The sequence below is a fragment of the Embiotoca jacksoni genome, unplaced genomic scaffold (assembly GCF_022577435.1).
Source record: "Embiotoca jacksoni isolate LCO1_2020_lvr unplaced genomic scaffold, fEmbJac1.0.p SCAF_20, whole genome shotgun sequence".
Lineage (NCBI taxonomy): Eukaryota > Metazoa > Chordata > Actinopteri > Embiotocidae > Embiotoca > Embiotoca jacksoni.
The window spans coordinates 412,501-432,095 of NW_027185341.1; the positions used below are offsets into that span (position 1 = coordinate 412,501).

The 19,595-nt window shown below is 41.1% G+C and overlaps 1 protein-coding gene across 3 annotated transcripts in view; it reads left to right on the plus strand.

Annotated features, from left to right (window-relative positions):
- LOC138201879 (zinc finger MIZ domain-containing protein 1-like) overlaps positions 1 to 19,595 on the plus strand; it is a 109,913-nt gene that overhangs the window by 71,722 nt on the left and 18,596 nt on the right. The window contains exons 4-6 of one of the 3 annotated variants that reach the window (XM_069155403.1): positions 3,384 to 3,497; positions 7,569 to 7,674; positions 17,509 to 17,544. In XM_069155403.1, the coding sequence (XP_069011504.1) occupies positions 3,384 to 3,497; positions 7,569 to 7,674; positions 17,509 to 17,544 (256 nt within the window). Of the gene's footprint in view, positions 1 to 3,383; positions 3,498 to 7,568; positions 7,675 to 13,518; positions 13,623 to 17,508; positions 17,545 to 19,595 lie in introns of those variants that run through there. The other 2 variants (XM_069155405.1, XM_069155406.1) reach the window with 2 other exon arrangements.

The following is a 19,595-nucleotide window of genomic DNA, read 5'->3' on the forward strand; positions in this document are numbered from 1 at the left end:
AATAATTAAGGAAATATTGTAAACCAATCCAGCTGTTTGCTTTAATTGAAAGTGTGCACATGGTAAAATTTGGAGGCAGCGCGGTCGTGGAGCAGGAATATAAATGAAGCCTCCTCCATTGTGTTGTTGTTTTGTGGGAGATGTGACATGTCTCTCTGAATACTCCCAGCCAGTGCAGCGGACAGGGGAACAAATTGATTTTGTTGCTCAAATGATAAATTACTGCTGAGCGCGATGATAAAGTGGCGGAAATTGGAATCTGTCAACCTGATTGAATCACGGGTTGAAAGTTAAATCAGAAAATCATTACTGTGGTACATTTTTAAATTCATTTAAATGACTCTCTTGTTGTAAAATTGCAATCGTGTGATTTTTAAATAATAACCTGGCCAAACACCTGATGAACATGGTTATTTAACACACTAAATCTGACTTTTAAAATGTGACTCGGTCATTAGTGTTAAAAAAGTGGGTCAATAGATAGGGGTCATTGACAAAAGTCATTCATACATGATTTAATGTTTATTTTGGTGTCAGCTTATAAAATAAATGATTCTATTAAATGCTGAAACAATTAGTGGAGTAATTAATTAGTCCACTCAGCAACAACTTTGATACCGGAATAATTGTTTTAGTCATAAATTCAGCAGAAATGTCAGAAAATGTCAAGAAAGCTTCGAATATGTGAGGATTTGCTTCTTTTCTCTCTTTTCTCTCTCTCCTTTTTTTTTTTTTTTTTTTTTTTTTTAATTATTAGTCAGAAGAAGATGATACATTAGACTCTGGGAACTTGAGATGGCATTTATCCTGTGTGGAGGTGGTACTAAATAGCTCAAGGGAACATAATCTGTAAATTTTAAAAAGTGATACACCAAAACAAATATGTTCACTTGTTTAACCTCCAAAGAGACAAGGATGCTTAAAAAGTGATATATAAAAACAGTTATCTGATTTCACCCCGACTCATAGTTTCTCAGCGACAGTTTGTTTTTCTTTCGCGTCTCAGAATTGCACCGTGGTGAACACTTTGGGGAAGATGTGTTGCCCGATACTGCTGGTATCTATTTCAGAGACAGTATTTTTCTCTCACTGTGGGGAAGCCAGTTTGCTGTCAGACTCCCCTCTCAGTGATACATACCGGGGTTCGGCGGAAACTATGAACTGTCCTCTCGCCGCAGGAGCACTTCCTCAGACTCTTTAAGTGTCAATATTTCAAGACAAACTGCAGTACAACCCCTCTGCACTGCTGCTACACGGTGCAGCTGTTTTTGTCTGCCACTGTGTTCTTTCCAGGGTTAATTGTCTCCATTAATATGTTTTTGGTGCTGCGGGGCGTCAACGAATGTAGAAAAACAACAACAGCAGCAAACTAAAAGCTGTGATTTTGAATGGAGACAGTGAGTCTTTCCCTGATCGCGTGCGCTGTCACTTTCAGTTTGGCTGCAGATGTGCAGATCAAGTTGTTTCCAGACGTGACTACAGTGCATGATTGTATCTGAGGAAAGCTGTATTCTCAGGACACTGCAAGTCCTGTCCGTCTTCGTTTCCCCTTGAACTGGGCCGGGCTTTAACTGGAGTGTAAATGTTGGAGGATCGTTCTCACCCGGGGGACGAGGACAAGGGAGTGTGAGGGGTCTCTTGGCCACTAGTTTAGGTTTGATTGGTGGGTTTTGGCCAGAGAAAGGGGAACATCTGTGGCGTGGCAGTGCCAAGCTCTCCGTGTGACAGCCACACTGGTGGGACCAATTGTTCTGAGTGCAAAGAACAGTAATCACTTCAAGCCCAAGTGGTGGTGCTGCGTTTTTTTGTTTTTTTCCCCCCTCCCTTACATATTCTACCTCCCTCCCCTTTCCCTCCCCCCTCTTTCCATCCTTAGTGCGCTGATTGTGTGTGTTGTCTAGCTTCCAGTCTCATCTAAATTTAGCATCTGTGGATGTGTGTCTCTCCAGGAGACTTCATCCACCAGTGCAATTTACATAGCCCAGAACCCCGCCACGTCTCTCTGTAGTCTCCCCAAACAAAGACATATCGGACGAGTCGGGAACAGTCTCGGACAGAGTATAAAATAAACAAGGCTGGTTTCATCCACCCCTTGTCAAACGCCAGCTTTGTAAATTGATATGAAAGCAGCCTTACCAAATCCTGACCTCTGCTGCCCCCTAAAGAGCAAGCGAGAAAAAAGCACGGCGAGGCAGTGACTGTACCGCTGTCACTTCCTCTTCTTCTCTCTCCAACAGTGAAATCAAAGCACACAGACGTATTAAGAAGGCAGCCATTCACTTTAAGCTGACAAACCACTCTATTTACCTTTGATGCCATGGAGTGGGAGTCCATTTGTTCCTGTTTTGTACAAGTGCACTACAAAGGCTTGTGTGCATAATCTCTCCAAAGGCAACAGATTACTGCAGAGTGGAGGTGGTGCGTCTGCTCTTCTATGTATAAAGTGATTTGTATTGAGGTTTGCAAGCTTTTTTTTTTTTTTTTTTTTTTTTTTAGAAGAAATGACCAGCAGTGAGTCTGATGTGGAGACCAAGAGTCCATTTTTGAGTTTCCCTTTGCTGCTATACAGCAAGATAGACAGCAGGGTTAGTGAGTGGGCTGCAGGCTCCAGTAGGGGAATGAATGCCATAAAGGGGTGCCTGTAGGTCAAGGAGCCTGTTGTCAGATAAAGTCACAGCACAGCCCAGGGCCGGCTAGTGAAATAAGGGCTTCCTCATCTATTCATGCAACCATCCAGGGAGATTTATTGCACTCTGTGGAAAGAAGGTGCTACAGAAACCTGGGGAGAGTCTAACAGGGACAAACATCTGCAGGCCAGAATGTTAATACTTTAAAATCTACATCATAATGAAACCAATATGTGAAAAGCAACATTTTTAGGAAATTTGGTCATAAAAATGCTGTTTTCTTTGAAGCCACTCTGAGTGAATATAATTACAAGTTAGAAAGTCAGAACTGGTTTTCAAAGGAGGTGCAAAGAGAGATTAGAAATGAGTATTTAATTAAATTGATTATTTTAAAATTATTTTTTTCCTACCAATAATGACTAAATCAGCATGTCATAACTTTCATTTGTTGACCAGGATTTAAATCTAAACAAGTTATGTATCTTACCCTGTCATTTTTTTGTTATTGTTTTGTTTATTAATCTAAATTGTGATTTAATAATAATTATTTTTTAAATTGTGTATATATGAACACATTGTACAAGTAATGACAATTTTTTTTTTCTTGCTTGTCTTACAATATTGATCCATTATCTCCAAATAAAAGAATGAATGGGTAAGTAAATATAGATTTAATCTCTGCTCTGTGTCCTGGAACCGTTTCTGCATCACTGAACTCAACATTTTCCCGATCTTTCCCTCTTCCCCCCTCCCCAGCACTTACAAAACCCAGCAAATTTCCAAACAGCAGCGACAGAGCTGCTGGACTGGTGTGGCGACCCCCGAGCCTTCCAGCGCCCCTTCGAGCAAAGCCTGATGGGATGTCTAACGGTAAGTCGTCAGTCATTAGCTCCCTCCACTTCACAGTCTCACGCTCAAAGGTTCAAGGACGAGGAAAGTGCTGCTAAAACAAATGCTGCGTTGGCTCTTTCCATAACTCCCTCAGGGATGCGAGAGAACTAATGTTTAGCTGCCTGATCTTCACTGAGGTCACAAAACAATAAAAAAAATTTTTTTAAAAGAGCATTTCACCCAGTAGAAACTACTCCGATTTAACCGCCTCTCAGTGGCTTCAGTTACAGCTAGTGCAGTGCGCATGAAATAAACACAATGAAACATGAAAAGGATGATTGCAATAATGTCCTCAAACCAGAAAGCAATCAGTGCTCATAAGAAGATACATTTTCAAACACCTTAATTCCCAAATTTAAATACCTAGGGGGCTTTTAATTGATTGAATAATTAGTACACCATGACATCTGAAATAAAGAGACTGTTTTGAGAGACATAGAGTAAACAAATAAAAGATGTTGTCCACATTTGCAAATTGCAACAAGAGATTTGCATATTTTGACTAAAGGTAATCAAATGCAGAGGGCAGAGCTGTCTATAATGCTGTGACAAGGGACAAGTAAAAAACAGGTGGCCAGATATTTCAGTTTCCTCTTAGCACTGAATTATGCTCGTTTACATGTCTGAAGAAACATAAACAACTGGTCGTGCTAACAGCAAACGGTTATTATGTTAGACTTAGCCATATTTTGGCCAACAGGCACATGGGGAGGGAGCTTAGAAATCTCTGTGTTGGCTGGTGCTTTTGTTTGTTTGTTTGTTTGTTTGTTTGCTTGCTTGTTTGTTTGTTTGTTGTTGTTGTTGTTTGCTACGGCTCCTGGCCACCATTGGAATCCAGTGGTAACTGTAACAACCTGCAGCTGCCATCCACCACAAGGAGCAAAGTACAAACTGCTCAGGCCAGGTACTTTCTAAATTTACAGGTTGTATTATTTGACTTTAATAGATTTTCAGCAATGTATTTCTTTAAAGAAACAACAAAAACAGCCTCTGTAATAGTCTGTGAGTGCAGACAGGAAAATCGGTAAATGAAGGCATTACTGTCTATCCTTTACAAGTTTTGGGCCAAGAGATGGAGCAGACAGTCAGAAGAACAATGGATGAACTGCAGATGTATCACTCACCTGTCACCTTGAGCCATACTGTGCTTTAACACACTGCCTCCAGCCGTAGATAAGAGACACATATAGCTCCTGTTAGGTGCAATTTGTATCCCCTCGGAGCGAGCACGGCTGCAGCAGGTGAGGAAGCCCGTGAGATTTGTGCTTGAGCACCACAGTGAAACTACTGTGACACATCCCTCCATTCAACTGATTGTTTGTGTTACTGCTTTAATGTGCAGCACCAGGTGCCTTTTCCTCCATTTCGCCAATTCAATTTGTTTCCTGCAGTGAAAATCTCAAGGCTTTTCATTTTAGTTTATGGGTTGTACAGACCTGAGTGTGAACCACACTGCAAGGGAGCACAGAGAATCTGATGTGATTGAGAAATTACCCGGTCTCAGACTGTAAAGGTAAACACTTCATCCCGTCGCCTGCATGTTTTGTACCTCCATGTTGGCATTTGATGATGTCAGACATGTGGCTACACTGCTAAAAAAAAAAAAAATCATCTTCTGAAAACAGTGTAATATTGTGTCATCAAGAGACTTAAAATTAGGAAATTACAAATATCTAATTTTCAGAATAGTAACACAGAAGACTTGATAAAGCAATTAAGCATTAAAAACCAAAAATGTGAACTTAAAACAAAGTAATTTTTCCTCTGATTTATCTCAACATAGGAGCTGATAAGACTCTGTGTTTAATTATGCCAAGTGTTTCATCCAGAGTCTGAATTGCCCTTTTAAAAATGTAGTAATCACAGTTAATAAAGGGCAAATCAATTAGTAATAATTTTCTTACGAGTAAATAAAAAAAATTCAAGATTTCAACATGAATGATATTCAAGCACAATGTTGCATTAAAGTGTTTAACTTGTTTCAAGGGCACTAATCTTGATTTTATTTTCTTATATGATGTTCAAGCCTTTTCAATAGAGCTGATAATGAAAAAAACAAAAAAACAAGTCTGATTGAAATAGATTGCATGGTTTTCACACTAATATCTTAAATATTTGTTAGATAATTCATAAATCAGCCCAATCTTCAAATTAGTCAAGAAAGATTGTGTATGAACCTCCTTGTGTGTTACAACCTCCGGGTGAACCCGTCGGGTGTAAAGAATAATTATCTTCCTTTTTCATGTTATTAATTCCTAAACTGAACTTAATTAAAAGACAATTAATTTAGTCTCAAGAACCTTTTACTTAAATTTGATGATTAAACGCTGATAGGCTAACACACTAAAATAAGACGGCTGTGCATCAGCATATTAGCCTTATCATTGTGAGCTTGTTAGCATAGCAGTAGCCTTGTCATTAGTTGTAACATCAGACAGTGTTTCATAGTAGCTTGATTTTATTACTCTAGTGGCTATTTTTTTTATATACTCACACAGTTGTTGTTTTTAAACCTGAAACTACAGAAAAATGCACTGTTGAGTTATAACTTCCTGCTGGGCTGTGAAGCTTTGCAGCGCACAGTGACATGATTGGATTTGTCTTAATACATAAGAATGTACGGCACATGTTTGCCTCATGGCGGACAATCTGCCACAACTCCACTTACCGTACAATTTAAAGTCCTGAAATTAGAACCACTTTTTGTACCATCTTCCACTAAAATTACCGTTCAGCCAAATGTCCCTCACATGTTTAGATTCTAATTAGGCAGCCTATACCCATATTTCCTCTTCTTAATGGGGAATTCCTATAAATAAAGGCCAGATATACATACTCTGTTTTGGTGTCACGTCGACACTATACTTACAGAAGATAATGACACGGTGCAGGCTGCAGTGTTCAGCTGTGCTACCTCGGGGCTTGTCTCGAAACTTGAAGTGTGACAGCAGGATCGCAGCTATGAACAGTCAGGCAGGGAGAAGAATCCGTCTCTGACGGGGCCCGTTGGTCGGCGCGGGCCCTCGTATGTCCTAAAGGTCTAAATGATTTGAGCGGCTCACTTTGAGCTGATAATGGCGATGGTAAATCAAAGCAGTGTGTTGTACATAAGGGTGATTTACATCGCCTCCCGTGGCATGTTGATGTTTCCCTTAATGTTTCCTCTCAGTGGGCATCCCTGCACTGGAGGCCACATTTTCTCCTCATCTCGCTGTCCTCTAACTCATATGGAACTGATAAACTTGTAGTGAGTTTATCCTCTTAGTTGAGCTGGATCTTTGATGCTGCCAAAGTTGAGTCTTGTGCAATCTTGGAAACTGGTGTAACAGAATGCTAACTTACCAGCACAGGTCTGTATTCAATACTTTTGATAAGTCATCTTTGGACGTTATTTGTCTGTTTGTTCGTTTGGCAGAATGTCAAAAATTCGATCCCAGATCTTAATAACGTTGCTGGACATTTCATCCATGAGAAAAGAAAAACGGACAAAGTTTTGATACAGATCCAGAACTTTTCAAAGCATTTTTTTTAGCATCATAAAAAAAAATATGTTTACGATTTTCACATCAACTTTGGCCCTGGAGTGAGTAAAAAGAGGCATGTGTTTCCCATGATGGTCTGTCACTGTGTGTACCTTGTGTCAAAGCAAATGGTGATGCAGACGGTACATTAAAAATCTAATAATTTTCTGTTTGAAAAAAATAGCATATTTAAAGGATTGTGTAGCCTTGCAGGAGGCGACCACTTCCCGGGGTTCATCACCACTGTTATTTAGCTGATCATGGCATTTTTGTGACCTCGTTTTCCCCTGGATTTATGAAAATAAAGGTACAAACTTCCAAATGTTTTATCTTTAAAGACTCGAGGGATTTTGTCCATTTGACATATGACTAGACATCACTGTTTTTTTGCAGTAACAGAAAGTGAACTCTCCTCTCTATTGTATGTTTAGACCCATAAACTGCAAGGCCAAAATAAACTCCAGACCATATAATAAAAGCCTATCTGACATTGTTCTGACTCAGTGCTGCCTGCTGTCGTTGTGTTCAGGTGGTCAGCCGCGTAGCAGCACAGCAGGGCTTCGACTTGGACTTGGGCTACCGGCTCCTGGCCGTGTGCGCTGCCAACAGGGACAAGTTCACTCCAAAATCAGCAGGTAAGACCAGAGTTTTTCTCAACCGCCGTCTCGGGCCATCTGGCCATGCTGGCCTGTTCGGGCTCAAAGTTTATATCTGCATTCTTGGCAGCTTTTCCCGACACCCACCCATCGTTGCTAAACTGAAGATACTCTAACAAACGTCCACTTAACTGAATTCAAAGGATACTGAACGCTCACTGGCGCGTTTTAATTCATGTCTGACATTACAGCTTGATTATTTATCAAGTTTTTATTTATCCGAGTAACCTCACTCTTCTTCATGCCACATCTCACCACCAAACTTGTTCACATTATGTAGAACTACAGCTCCATTTGTTTCCTTATCTTGGGTTTTTAGATAAAGTGTGTAAAGCAGAATATTCCATTTGTCACAGACAAAAACTACTGTATCAGTGATGATGAGTTCCTGTTTTCACACGACTCCATCATCTTGGTACGGTGATGGATTATTGGGACAGATGTAGGCTGCTAAATGCTGTTATCAAGCGGGCGAAAAACGCATGCTGAAGCACGACCAGAATGAAGACGTATAGGCTGTCAGCAGCTTGGAAGATAACAGAAATATGTTGTGCTCTTTTACAGTTTGTGATTTGTGGTTTCCACCTGTCTTGGGTTAAGAGGAAAGCCGGGTTGTGCAATTGCTTCTGTGTGTTTGGCCACTTCGCCGAGCCTTCTTAAGTCGACTAGGACATGAAAGTCAGAGGCACATATTGTTTGAATTTTCACTTGTGTTCACCCTTTTTTGATTTATAGCATTCGTGGTTTTATACGTGGTTATATGAGGCATCAAATCATGCAGTGTCACTTATGTCAGCCATGGGTGGGGAATCATTCTCTGTCTGCAATTAACTTACACCGCCAAATGTTCTAATTCTACTTAATGCTAAATCAAATCTCAGGGCCTTCTTTATGGGCTTAGATAAGATTGCCAATTGATTCTCTGTCTGAATAATTTCCTGCAACAGTAGTCATTTGGAAATCTGCAAGTACCCTAGTCTAGGCAGCATCCCAAAGTACATTTCATGCACAATTATGTACCTGTAAATGCATGAATATTTCTAGAGGAGAGGCCTGTAGAGAGACAGGGAGAGAGTCAATGGAAACCACTGCAGAGGCATTCTCCTGCAAAGCTCCGAGAAGCTTTAGAGCGGAGGCCCCAGTGAGTCGAGGAGGCTGTTAAAGTGAAGAGAAAGCCCTCTCTGGCCGCCGAGGGAGAGATAGCTCTTAAAGGACACTCCCACGGGGCCCCAGGGGAAGGACCCGCTCCCGGGCATCCAGCGGGGCCGTTGCCCAGCGACGGAGGAAGAGAGCGAGTCACATGATGGGGCCAGGATGGCGGCAGCAGGTCAGCCATCCAACACCAAAGACAGACGAGTCAATGTGTGCTGAGGAGACTTTTGGAGGCCCGAGAACTAAACTGAAAAGATTGTATCTGTGTAGAGAGGATGTGGGAAGAGGCAAACTCTGTGTTTAAGTGAATACATTGTTCTGTGTTGTTTTTAGAAAATAAAAAAAATCTTTTATCCAAACCTGCCAGTTTCCTGAATGGAATCCAGTTAAATTTCTGCTCAGAGCTGCAATTCATTTTTAAAATTCTCTGCTTTGCCATAAAAATGATGGCCTACCATTTATTGCATAACACATTTTTCATTGTTCTGGAGAGAAAACTGTTCCCCACCTCATGTTTGTTTCTTATCTCTGCTAACAGAGGGGTCTGTGTAGGCCAAACCCGGAAAACAGAAAAAGTGTCCAGGGAACATTTTCAAGCCACATCTCATAACTGCTGGCCTGCTCGGTCACATCATGCATTTTGTAATCTGCTCTGAAAAATCTGTTCAAAGTGGAGAACAGGCAAGATTTTTTTTTCTTTATAAGGTTGCAAGCTGGGCTGTCTGCCGCAGAAGACATCAGGTCAGTGGATGAGCACTAATAAGTAAATCAGATTTGGCGTCTCTTTTTAACCAGCCCTAACTTGTCTTGGCTCTGACACACGGCGTGGTCGAGCTATTACATTTCTGTTATGTCATCTAAATTCCTCCCCTGAACATGCTCGAAAGTTTAGCTGAGGGGAGGGCAGAGCTGATTTCAGCAGGAGGAAATCAATGTTCACAGTCAGCTTACCGCTGAAATAGGTTGTAGCTTTGACAAATTGATTAATCATGAAATGCCTCCAACAATTTAAAGCATTAGTTTGTTCATTTTTTTTTTTGTGAGGAAAAAGCTTGGGACGGCAAAACTCAAAAGAAATAGAACTTGATTTTAAAGATGTATTGTTACACCTCAGCAAAATTTAACCATCCCCTCGTATTGATTTGATCAGTTTGCAGATGGAGAGGAATTCTAGCAAAGTGAGCAGTTTAGAAGTTGTATGTCGTTGTTTGTTGTTTATTTAATGTCTGTCCTGCAGACTGGAGGTGTAAAACTCAGCACGCAAGGTGATTCAGTGCGTTGTACCACTGATCTCGTTAATAGATGTACTCAGGGGGGTTGGCCGGTTGTCGTCCTTTTGCCTTTTTTGCAAGTGGACCACAATGCTGAAGCAGAGCTGGGGGGATGGGCATCTGTCTGCTCGTAGTGACCTCTTTGTGAATGGGATTAGCCTGCTCTATTAATCTGTGATTACTTGGACTGTCTTACCGCAGGGCACGGCTATATGCACGTGGAGCTGTGGCTACTTCAAAGCAGGGAGATCACTCGCTCGCTGTGGATAAACTCATCAGGGCCTCCCCTCTCCCTCTCGCCGTCACAGGGTACATTACAAGCCCTGTTAGGCCTATTTCATTAGTGGTACACCCCTCCCGCACGACGGCGGTGGTTCATTCTGGTTTCGAGAGCGTCGACAAAACGCTTAATCACGATTTTTGCCTGCAAGAGGGTCAGAGTGGCACATTCCCAATCGCTTGCGCTTCACCAAGCTCTTGGAATTCCTCGGCTCTAAAGAGTGAAAGGAGGCACCAACTCAGAAGAGAGGAGGACCAGCTGAAGGTTTTTCAGCTCCTCAAGCTGTTCATTCTCTCATGTAACAAACGACTGGCGAAGCAGCCATTCAGCAGATAATTAGTTGGGCTTCGACTCTCGCTCTTGTCAGGTTGTCGCTACACTCGTTTTACACATGCAGGGCTGTTTTCCAGTATGATCAGCACACATTGTGGGTTGTCGTTAACGGTGTCAACGTGCTAAAAATATCCAGGCAAATGTTTTTTTTGTTCTTTTGTTTCATCTTGTTGAGTTGATTTGTCTGTGGGCGTTTTTGTTAAGGTGGGACATCTAAAGCTGGTTTCTCAGTTTTCTAACCAGTTCAAGCATGAAGGAGCAGGAGCCAGTGTAGGAGGGGGTGTTGTGTTTGTTTGCTGTTGCAGATAAAGACTCAACAGTGTAGCCACCTGCTTAATACTGTAAAGCTTGAACAATCTATTTAGAAAAGCTATCAACAGCCCAAAATGACACGTTTTTCTCAAGAGGGCTGCAGCGTTTGATTCAGAAAAGCAACAACTCTTGAATCAGAAAAAAAAAAAAAAAAAACTCACAATGGCATGCCACAGGTGTGAGTTGGTAATAGACAGATTTAACCAGAGTAGAATTACAACATAAAGCACGTTTTTTTTTTTTTATGTAGCTCATAAGTTCAAGAGTTTAGAACTAAAAACCTAAATGTCTGAAGTGAAGATGTCGAAGCATGTATCAAATGCTATTGGAACAGTTTCCTTTTGTTCTCAGATGAATCGTATCTCGTAGTGTAAAAGATGTTAAAATTCCAATGGCAGAAATTATTTTCAAAGAAATTAATACTCTCCGGGTTAAGATGATCATGTTTGAGTGTGTGGTAAAACTTTAAGACCTCATACTGAAGTGGTGTTTTTGCTGATGATGCAGCAGCTTTCAACGCGTCTTCCAGTGAAGTGGTGCTCAATACGCGGAGGTCAGATGTGTTGTCAGAGCGCCGTGGAAACGTCTCCGGTTCTGAACACAATACTGACGTTGGATACGCTCGCACAGGGCCTACAGGGCTGTAATTTCTCCTCTCCAGAGCTTTCCACACCAAGATGTTTTTGGTTTTTTTTGCCTGTTTTGTCACTTGGTTTGCTCCAACCAATAGTTTCGCTGTGGCTTTTCTTAAATAGACAATAACACAGAGGGCTAAAAAAACAGTGCTGCTGACCTTGCTTGCCTTTCAACAACAGTTGGATTAATCTTAAGACTGTTTTAAGAAATAAAAAAGTATCGGTTAATCAAATTCAAATGAAGATTTAAGAGAGAATTGGACGCTTAATTTTGGAGGGTGATACGGTTCCTCATGTGGTGTCTGCTATTAATAAACTCGTATGGAGTGTAGAGCTCTGTGTGATCCATGATTCTTTCATGCTTCATGTTACCAAACTTAAACTCTATTCTGAAATTTCTCCTTAGAATTTCCGTTAAAATTCTTTGAATTTATATAAACCTCTTTTTACTTATATATTTTCTACAATTTATCAACTATTTCAGACGTGTTATTGAAGCTACAAGTTTCTTTATTCAAACCCAGGAGGTTTACGGCTGTAAATATTCTGTTGTATTGGGTTTCATTTTACACACATTTATACCAAAGTTCAGTGCAGGACATTTGGAAACTTTTGCGTCTGCGATGAAATATCAAATACAGTTACATGAATTTGAAAAAAAAAACTTGGCTGCCAAATTTGCGTGTATTCTCAAAGCTGGGCCTCTTTGCATGTCAGAGTTTACAAAGTTAAAGACCTACTATGTGTCACAGTAACTTTAAATCTACACTGAATTAATTTTGGAGAAACTATGTGGGTTTTTTTTTAATTTAATTTTATGATCACAGTATGTGAAGTCTTCTAGCCAACCATGATTGATGTGTTAACTTGCAGTAGGGGTACAGAGCTGTAAGTCACCCGCCGTGCACTTAGCTGATAGTAAATACCAGGAGAGCAAATACAGGCAGGAGAGACCAGAGATAAGAGCTGTTGAGCTTGTCTGTCCTTCCTCCTTTGTAGTTCTTGCAGTTATTATGTCTATGGCAGCAGGAGGTGATCGGTTGCATCTTCAGCTTCCCCATATGGCTCTGTAATTTACTCTGCAACCAAGCCGGTTATTTGCCTTATTAGGATTGATTTACATTGTACCTTATGTCACTAATTAAATGCTTATTATTGTATTTTAGCCACAGATCAGTTGCACTAATGTGACACCTGAATCGACTCGCCGCCGGTATTTATTTTTTTTTTTTTCATTTGCAGATGACAATCGCAGCTCGAGGCTGCCTCAGGTGGCATGTCTACCTACGGTTTACATCTTTTATAGGTGTGTAATTATTTATCTAAAAGCTTACTCGGGCTCATGTGTGCTGAAAGACAAACGTGGTCTAATTGGCCCCTCCCTCTATGATACCAACCCTCTGCGCATCAGGAAGCCACAACACCCAGCCTCCTCCTCCTCCTTCTCCTCCTCCTCCTCCTCCATGCCCCTTAATTACAATGACTAGTTTGATGGATTAAGTCGACTGTATGCAAAGACGAGGTTTGGAGCAGGGGGGGGGGGCTGAAATCACTGCTTCACGTAGCCACCTGAACCGTTTCCATTGCCACTTTTCGGCAACACTAGCAAGTGCATCTCCCTCACAACAAAAAAAACGCTGCTTTAAATGAATTGATTGAGGCTTCTTTTACTCGTTGCTCTGGACGGCGGCCAAGATACAGGCTGTCTAGCACATTAGGCACCACCCCCCTTTGCAAGTTTGAAATGTGAGCTGCCTGCATTTTTTTTTTTTTTCCCTCCTCTCCTCCTCCTCCCCTCCTCTCCCCTCCCTCCCCTCCCCTCCCTCTCTCCCTTCTGGCGAAGTGGCTGTGGCTGCTTCTGTGTGATGTGTGTATTGGGAGAGCAAGCAATGGATCACTAGACAGAAAAGGAAGATACATCAATAACAGCTGCATACATCGGAGGTGAGGAGATAAGCATTTGGTTCTCCTTCTCTCTCTGCCTCTCTGACTGTCCTCCCACCCCACTCTCTCACTCTCTCTCTCTCTCTCTCTCCCCCTCTTTCCCTCTCTCTCTCTCTCTCTCTCTCACTCTGTCTCCCCCCTCTATCCTCCCCCCCCTCTCCCTGTCTTTAACCCTTTCCTGCTGCAGAAGCCTATAGTTTTGGTAAATTATTTGTGACAATACCTGTCTTCCTCACTGGCCACAAACGTGTGTCCTCCTCTTCTCCTCGTGGCTGTTGCTGCTGTATGAAGTTTCCTCTTTCTTTTTTTTTTTTTTTTTTTTATTATTATTTTTTTTTAACAGCTTATCCCTGTTTTTCCTCTCATTGTCTCTGGGGTATTTGTTGCTTGAGTGCAAAGAAGCCGGTGGCAAGTACAGCAGGAGCCCATTAGCAATGACTCCATCTGTGATTGGTTTTGCCTGCGAAACGGAGAGAGCAGCCATGAATAATTGATGTGTATTGTGCAGTCAGTCACTGGACACGCAGGGAGAGAGGAGAGGAAAACAGAGAGAAGCTGCTGCCCGGAGACACCGAGGGAAACGAAGGGGGGGAGAGGAAGAATGTTATAGAGAGGAGAGAAAGGTGGGAGGGATGGAGAGAGACACAGAGAAAGAGCTTTAAAATAGCTGCTGGCTTCAGTAGTGCAGAGATTAAGGCTGCCCTGTATCGCCTTTGTTCTGCTGTTGCAGATTTGCGCTCAGAAGTGTTTCTAGACACATGGGTTCCCTTTTTTCTGTTTAGTGAAGAGTGAGAAATAAGCTGGGACATTGCTGGAGTTAGTCTGGTTGAAATGCGGGTGGCATTTTAGACATGGGGAGGGTGAGGGGGTGAACTGAGGAGGAGTCTCTGCCACTGTGAATAGGACAGGGCTGCGAAGCTGTGAGCTGTCAAAAGGAGGAGACAACAGATAAAGAGCGTTGTGTTTGGAGGGGGTGTATTCAGTGACAAGAGGGAAGGTGGATCTGCTGCTACTGCTGCTGCTGAGAGGAACTTCACATTATTTGTGTGTGTGTGTGTGTGTGTGTGTGTGGAGGGGGGTAGATAGAGGCTTGATTCCTGCATTGGTGGGCGCAGGCAGGCACCCTGCCATGTCTTAAACTAACAGAATGGGGTTTGACAGTATGACGAGTGCCTCGCAGCGCCCCCGTGATAGAGTTGCAACAGCTGACTGCTGCATTTGACCCACTTACAGCTCACACAGAAGGGGTCAAAATGGCCTTGATTATCTCTGAGTTGCTCTGACCTACTTGAGGCAGCGTTTTCCACGAGACTCTTGGCAGTCCATCATACCCACTCCCCTCGGTGCCACAGTGTAACCAGCCAGCCAGGCTCACTGCAGAGAAACACGCAGATTTCCCCCAATGATGGCATTCACTGGTTTCACATCAGTGTGGTTCATGCTCTAAGTTTTTTTTGTTTTGTTTTTTAAACAGGAGCAACAGGTTACATTTTTTTTTACATTTGTCTGCAATGAGATGCTGGTAGGCGCCTGTTTTCTGTACTAAACTTCAAGAAATACTGTTCCATCTTTTGTGTGTTAAATACTGAAGGTTTGCGCCGTCATTAACTGCACTCACGGTGGATCCTGGTTATGCAGTCTAATGAAAACTATTCAAATTTCGCTAGAAACTTCTCAAAATCCTCGTCTGCACTCTTGAGCCTTTCTGTTCTGCAGGTTCAAAACGCTCAAAGTTTCTTAACCTCATGTATTTAGTGGTAAAGCAGCTGTTGTTAGGATGATACTGAACATATTGATCAGATTGTGCTTCTGAAGATAATTTGATACCATCGATAACCATTATATGATTTTTCTTTCTTTTTTTCTTTCGATTGTGCGTCAACAATCGAATCTGAAGCTGATACACAAGTGGAACAAGCTATACACTTAGATTGCCATTAAGGGAGGAAGTCGCTGGTGTAATTATTTTTCTTGTTGACCTCACGATAGCGTTGTATTCTGGGCTGTTTATTGTTCACTTTGCTGTCTCTCCACCAAGCAGGGTTTTGTTTAGTTGTACAGTAAAGTCCTGCTTTGGGCAATTATTCAAATCATTTCTCCAAAAATGTGTCTGTGGGACAATCCCCAACATGCTAAGACAAAAGAGGGTTTGCAACAGGCGGTGTTGGTAAAGATTTATCTGGCTGGCTGCACAGCACTCTGCAGTTCCAACTATTCATTACTGTTGTTTTGTCAGCTTCAATGGATCTCTTGTTCTGTGTATTGGACATGCTATTTTTCCACCAAGTTGTGAAATTGCACTGACCTTTTTTCTTTCAAGTTTCACTATAATGAACAAAATCAAATGGCTGATGCCATTTGTATACTTGTAGAACTTAAAGGCACTTTTCAAGTCACTTTAATGAAAGAACACACAGGGTACGGTTTGTTTACACCTCAGCTGATCATCCAATCAAATGCAAAATTGGATTTTGATCACATTCATATGTTGAAAATCAGATGTTATAATTAATTTGTGATTGAATTGAATTGTGACTGAAGACAAGAAGGAGAAAAGTAATACAGATAAAACCTATTCTACTTATCTTAAAGATTGCGAAATTTCACAGAGGCTTTTACGGTTCGTGATATTATCTAGTGTGCAAACAAAATTTTGGTGTTTTTAAATAGGATATTAAAGAAGCGTGTCAGTTACAGCAGTACTGCCAAACAATCAGTGGATTATCAATAAGGATATATTCAGGTCAATGAGCTCCTAATAGCCGGTTTCAACTAAAGTTTGTGTGAAAACCCCAAATACGTTTGGTAAAGCTGATGAACTCTAGGAGAAAAACAAATGTTGTGCTTCACAGATATGTGGGAGTTTTCTACAAAATACAACAACAGCCCGTGTTATGGTTAATCTCTAATAATTTCGGTTATCAGACTTTAAAATTTGCATTGAAATGCCAGGTGTAGCCGTAGGTGGATTTTCCTCCTCTCGTCAAAGCGGGACACGGGGCCCTCCGCCTACTTGTTATTATTTATCTAGGAAACACAAACAATCGCACCCAACAGCAGACTTCTGTGGCTTATTTGATCTGAATTTGTGATCATTGATGATCTTTTTGTTGTCAGCTGTGAATTTGCTGTGGAAAGCACTTCACTTGATCTGTATCTACAGCAGAGGGAGGTATAAATGCCCTTTCACAGTCTTTTAAATGTGTCGTTCAGGCAGTCTAAGAGCGGCGAAAGGGTGCTTTCAGAATTTCGACACGGGAAATCTTCATCTGTAAATGGTCCAGAGACAACTTGGAGATCCACTAAAGATGATGCTAAAGCAGCACATTAAAGGGGCATGAAGTAATCTATGAATTTATCAGCTTCTACAAGCAAACAGCAGACATTTAAAGAGCATCAGTGTAACTTAAATTCTCTTTCACAGTCCGATCCACAACGTCCCTGCACACAGAAACACACCTTTCTGTAACTGTAAGGAATAACTGCTGAAACCACGTACACTTTTGATTTAACCTCATTAGCTGGCCATTTCAAAAGCTACTTGTTCAGCCATAGTAGTAGAAAAGATAAGGCTCATTAATTCATAGATGTATAATAACACTTTTTAATAATTTGTTAGTCTTTATGCAGGAATGACGATGATGTAACAGCCAGAAATGTCCATAATTTTGCTTATTTTAGAAATCCTATGTTCACTTATTCTCTTATCTTCGTCAGTTTTGTGACAGTCTGACTTACAACCTGATAAATTTCCCAACCATCCGGTCACCTCATAGGTTTGTGTTTGCAGAGAGGGAGCGATTCCGAATCAAATGTCTGTCATTCAATGAATATCTTAGAAAAATGTTTGTAAAGTTCAGTAAAATGTAAAATTTGAACCCTACAGAGACCAACTGCTGCAGGAGGTGTCAGTCTGACTCAGGTACTTGCTGTGTGTCGAATTGCTGCACAGGAAACTCATACACATTGGCTGAATCCAACCGATCATCCTCATCACACCCCTCACACGATGCCCTCACATTAGACTGTGTACTGTACGTGGATTGGCATCAGATGTGCTTTTTTTTTTTTTTTGGTTGGTCATTTAGAAAAGCAACATGGCTGCTGTTGTGTTTGAGTTTTACAGAATGAAGCATGTCACCCATCTTGTTTTACCATCTTGCTTGCGTCATAGTTCACACTTTTGTTCTCGGCTGCTCATCCAACTCATCTTTAATTTATCTCTTGTCCCCCTTGACTTGTTTGTTAAATATACCCCTGCCTTCTTACTTTAGTGAAAAAACAGTCCGTAGGAGTTGTGAACGGCGCTTACGTCAAATGTGTTGAAACTTTAATGATTGTTGTAAGGAAATAAGCATACATGAGAATACAGCAAACTGAATGTTATATACAGTAAACATCCAACAAAGTTTCTGTAGAAAATACAAGAATATGGAATCTTATATAATGCTATATGTATGAGATATAGATTTATTGTTTGTATATAAATAAAATACCAACAACTTGGCTAAAACTGTAAGAATGTATAGAATAAAAGACAGTAGAAGTACACTGTGAATTACATTAAATGCAGAATGAAATAGATCGTAACATCGTGAGATTGTTGCATGAACCCAACTTGAAGCAATAAGATGAATACATGTAAAGAAAAGATTGCACTTTATCTGCACACTGTAATATTTGATGAAGTCTCACTAAAGGCCAACAAACGTTCAGTGGGAGAATAATCTCAGCTTGGATCAGGTTCCCGTGTCATTGTTTCCATTTGGCCTGAGTGTTTATCGTGAGGGAGCTTTTTATTCAAATCCTGAGCTGTTGCACATATGGATGTCTCTAATGAGCCTAGAGGGGTGCCAGGACCCGACCCAGGTTCCTCCAGTGTCGGTTTCTACTGTATTTCTAAAGAGGCTTTGACCCCAGGCCCACTGTGAAAAGGTCACAGGTGAATCAGCCACCAGCGAATACGCTGCCGCGACACTACCGGCCCTGCCCAGCACCCCGAGGTGGGCACATCTCCGGGCACATCTGCTCCGTGCCTAATTAGTATCATTGTAGACAAGGGCTTAAGGCTGGGCCTTGGTTAATAGCAGCCTGTTGCTTTGGGAAACAGTCTGGCTCCTCTAAGCTGCTTCTTTGCAGGTCTGCTCGTCTTATAATCTAGGTGGAGAAGTATGTTTTTAAAAAACACAGTGTGATGGTGGAGCTGGCCGTTTGGTCAGGTGTAAGGGTCATCAGGTTGACAGTCTGAAATCAGAATTTTTTTTTTTGTGCTGATTTATTTACTTATCAAATGTAAAAGATTGTGCTTCATTTCTTTTCAATTCATGAAAATGATTAGACTTTTTGAAGGGTCGTACCTGCTTAATAACAAATCGTGTATAAGTATTTGCTGTTTTTGTATACAGTTTTAGATGTCTTTCATGTGCATATTTCCGTTGGTTTCCACCCATTTTTGCAGTTTGCATCGTCTTGAAACTTCAGCCAAGTAATTACCAGTTAATCATATTAATCACACCACACCTGGTTTATTTATCTAGCACTTGTAAGACCTTAAAGAAAAGAACTTAGAAAATTCAAACTAGAGCAATCAGTAAATATTAAGTTAAAGTTTACAAGAATAAAAGTGGAAAAAGAATACAACTCTGCATTACATTTAGTCGCAGTTGCATTACAGCTGAGATAATGCAGTCTTGACTTTTGAATGCAAGCTGTCTAAAATCTCCTTTTTCTTTACAGTACTTTACAGTATAACATGGAAATGAATGGTTTCCTTAAACACTGCAAAGATGCAGAAAAAAGCTCAAACTCAGTGGCACATTTTTCAAAATGGTTAGCTGTGATCTAAAGTATACATAATATCCAGTAAATATTACAAACCACTAGTCCTTTACAAAAGCTGACAAACTTAACCTCCGACACTTTGACACACTGTTGCCAGATTTTAGCCCCTGAAGTAAGACATAAAGATGGAGG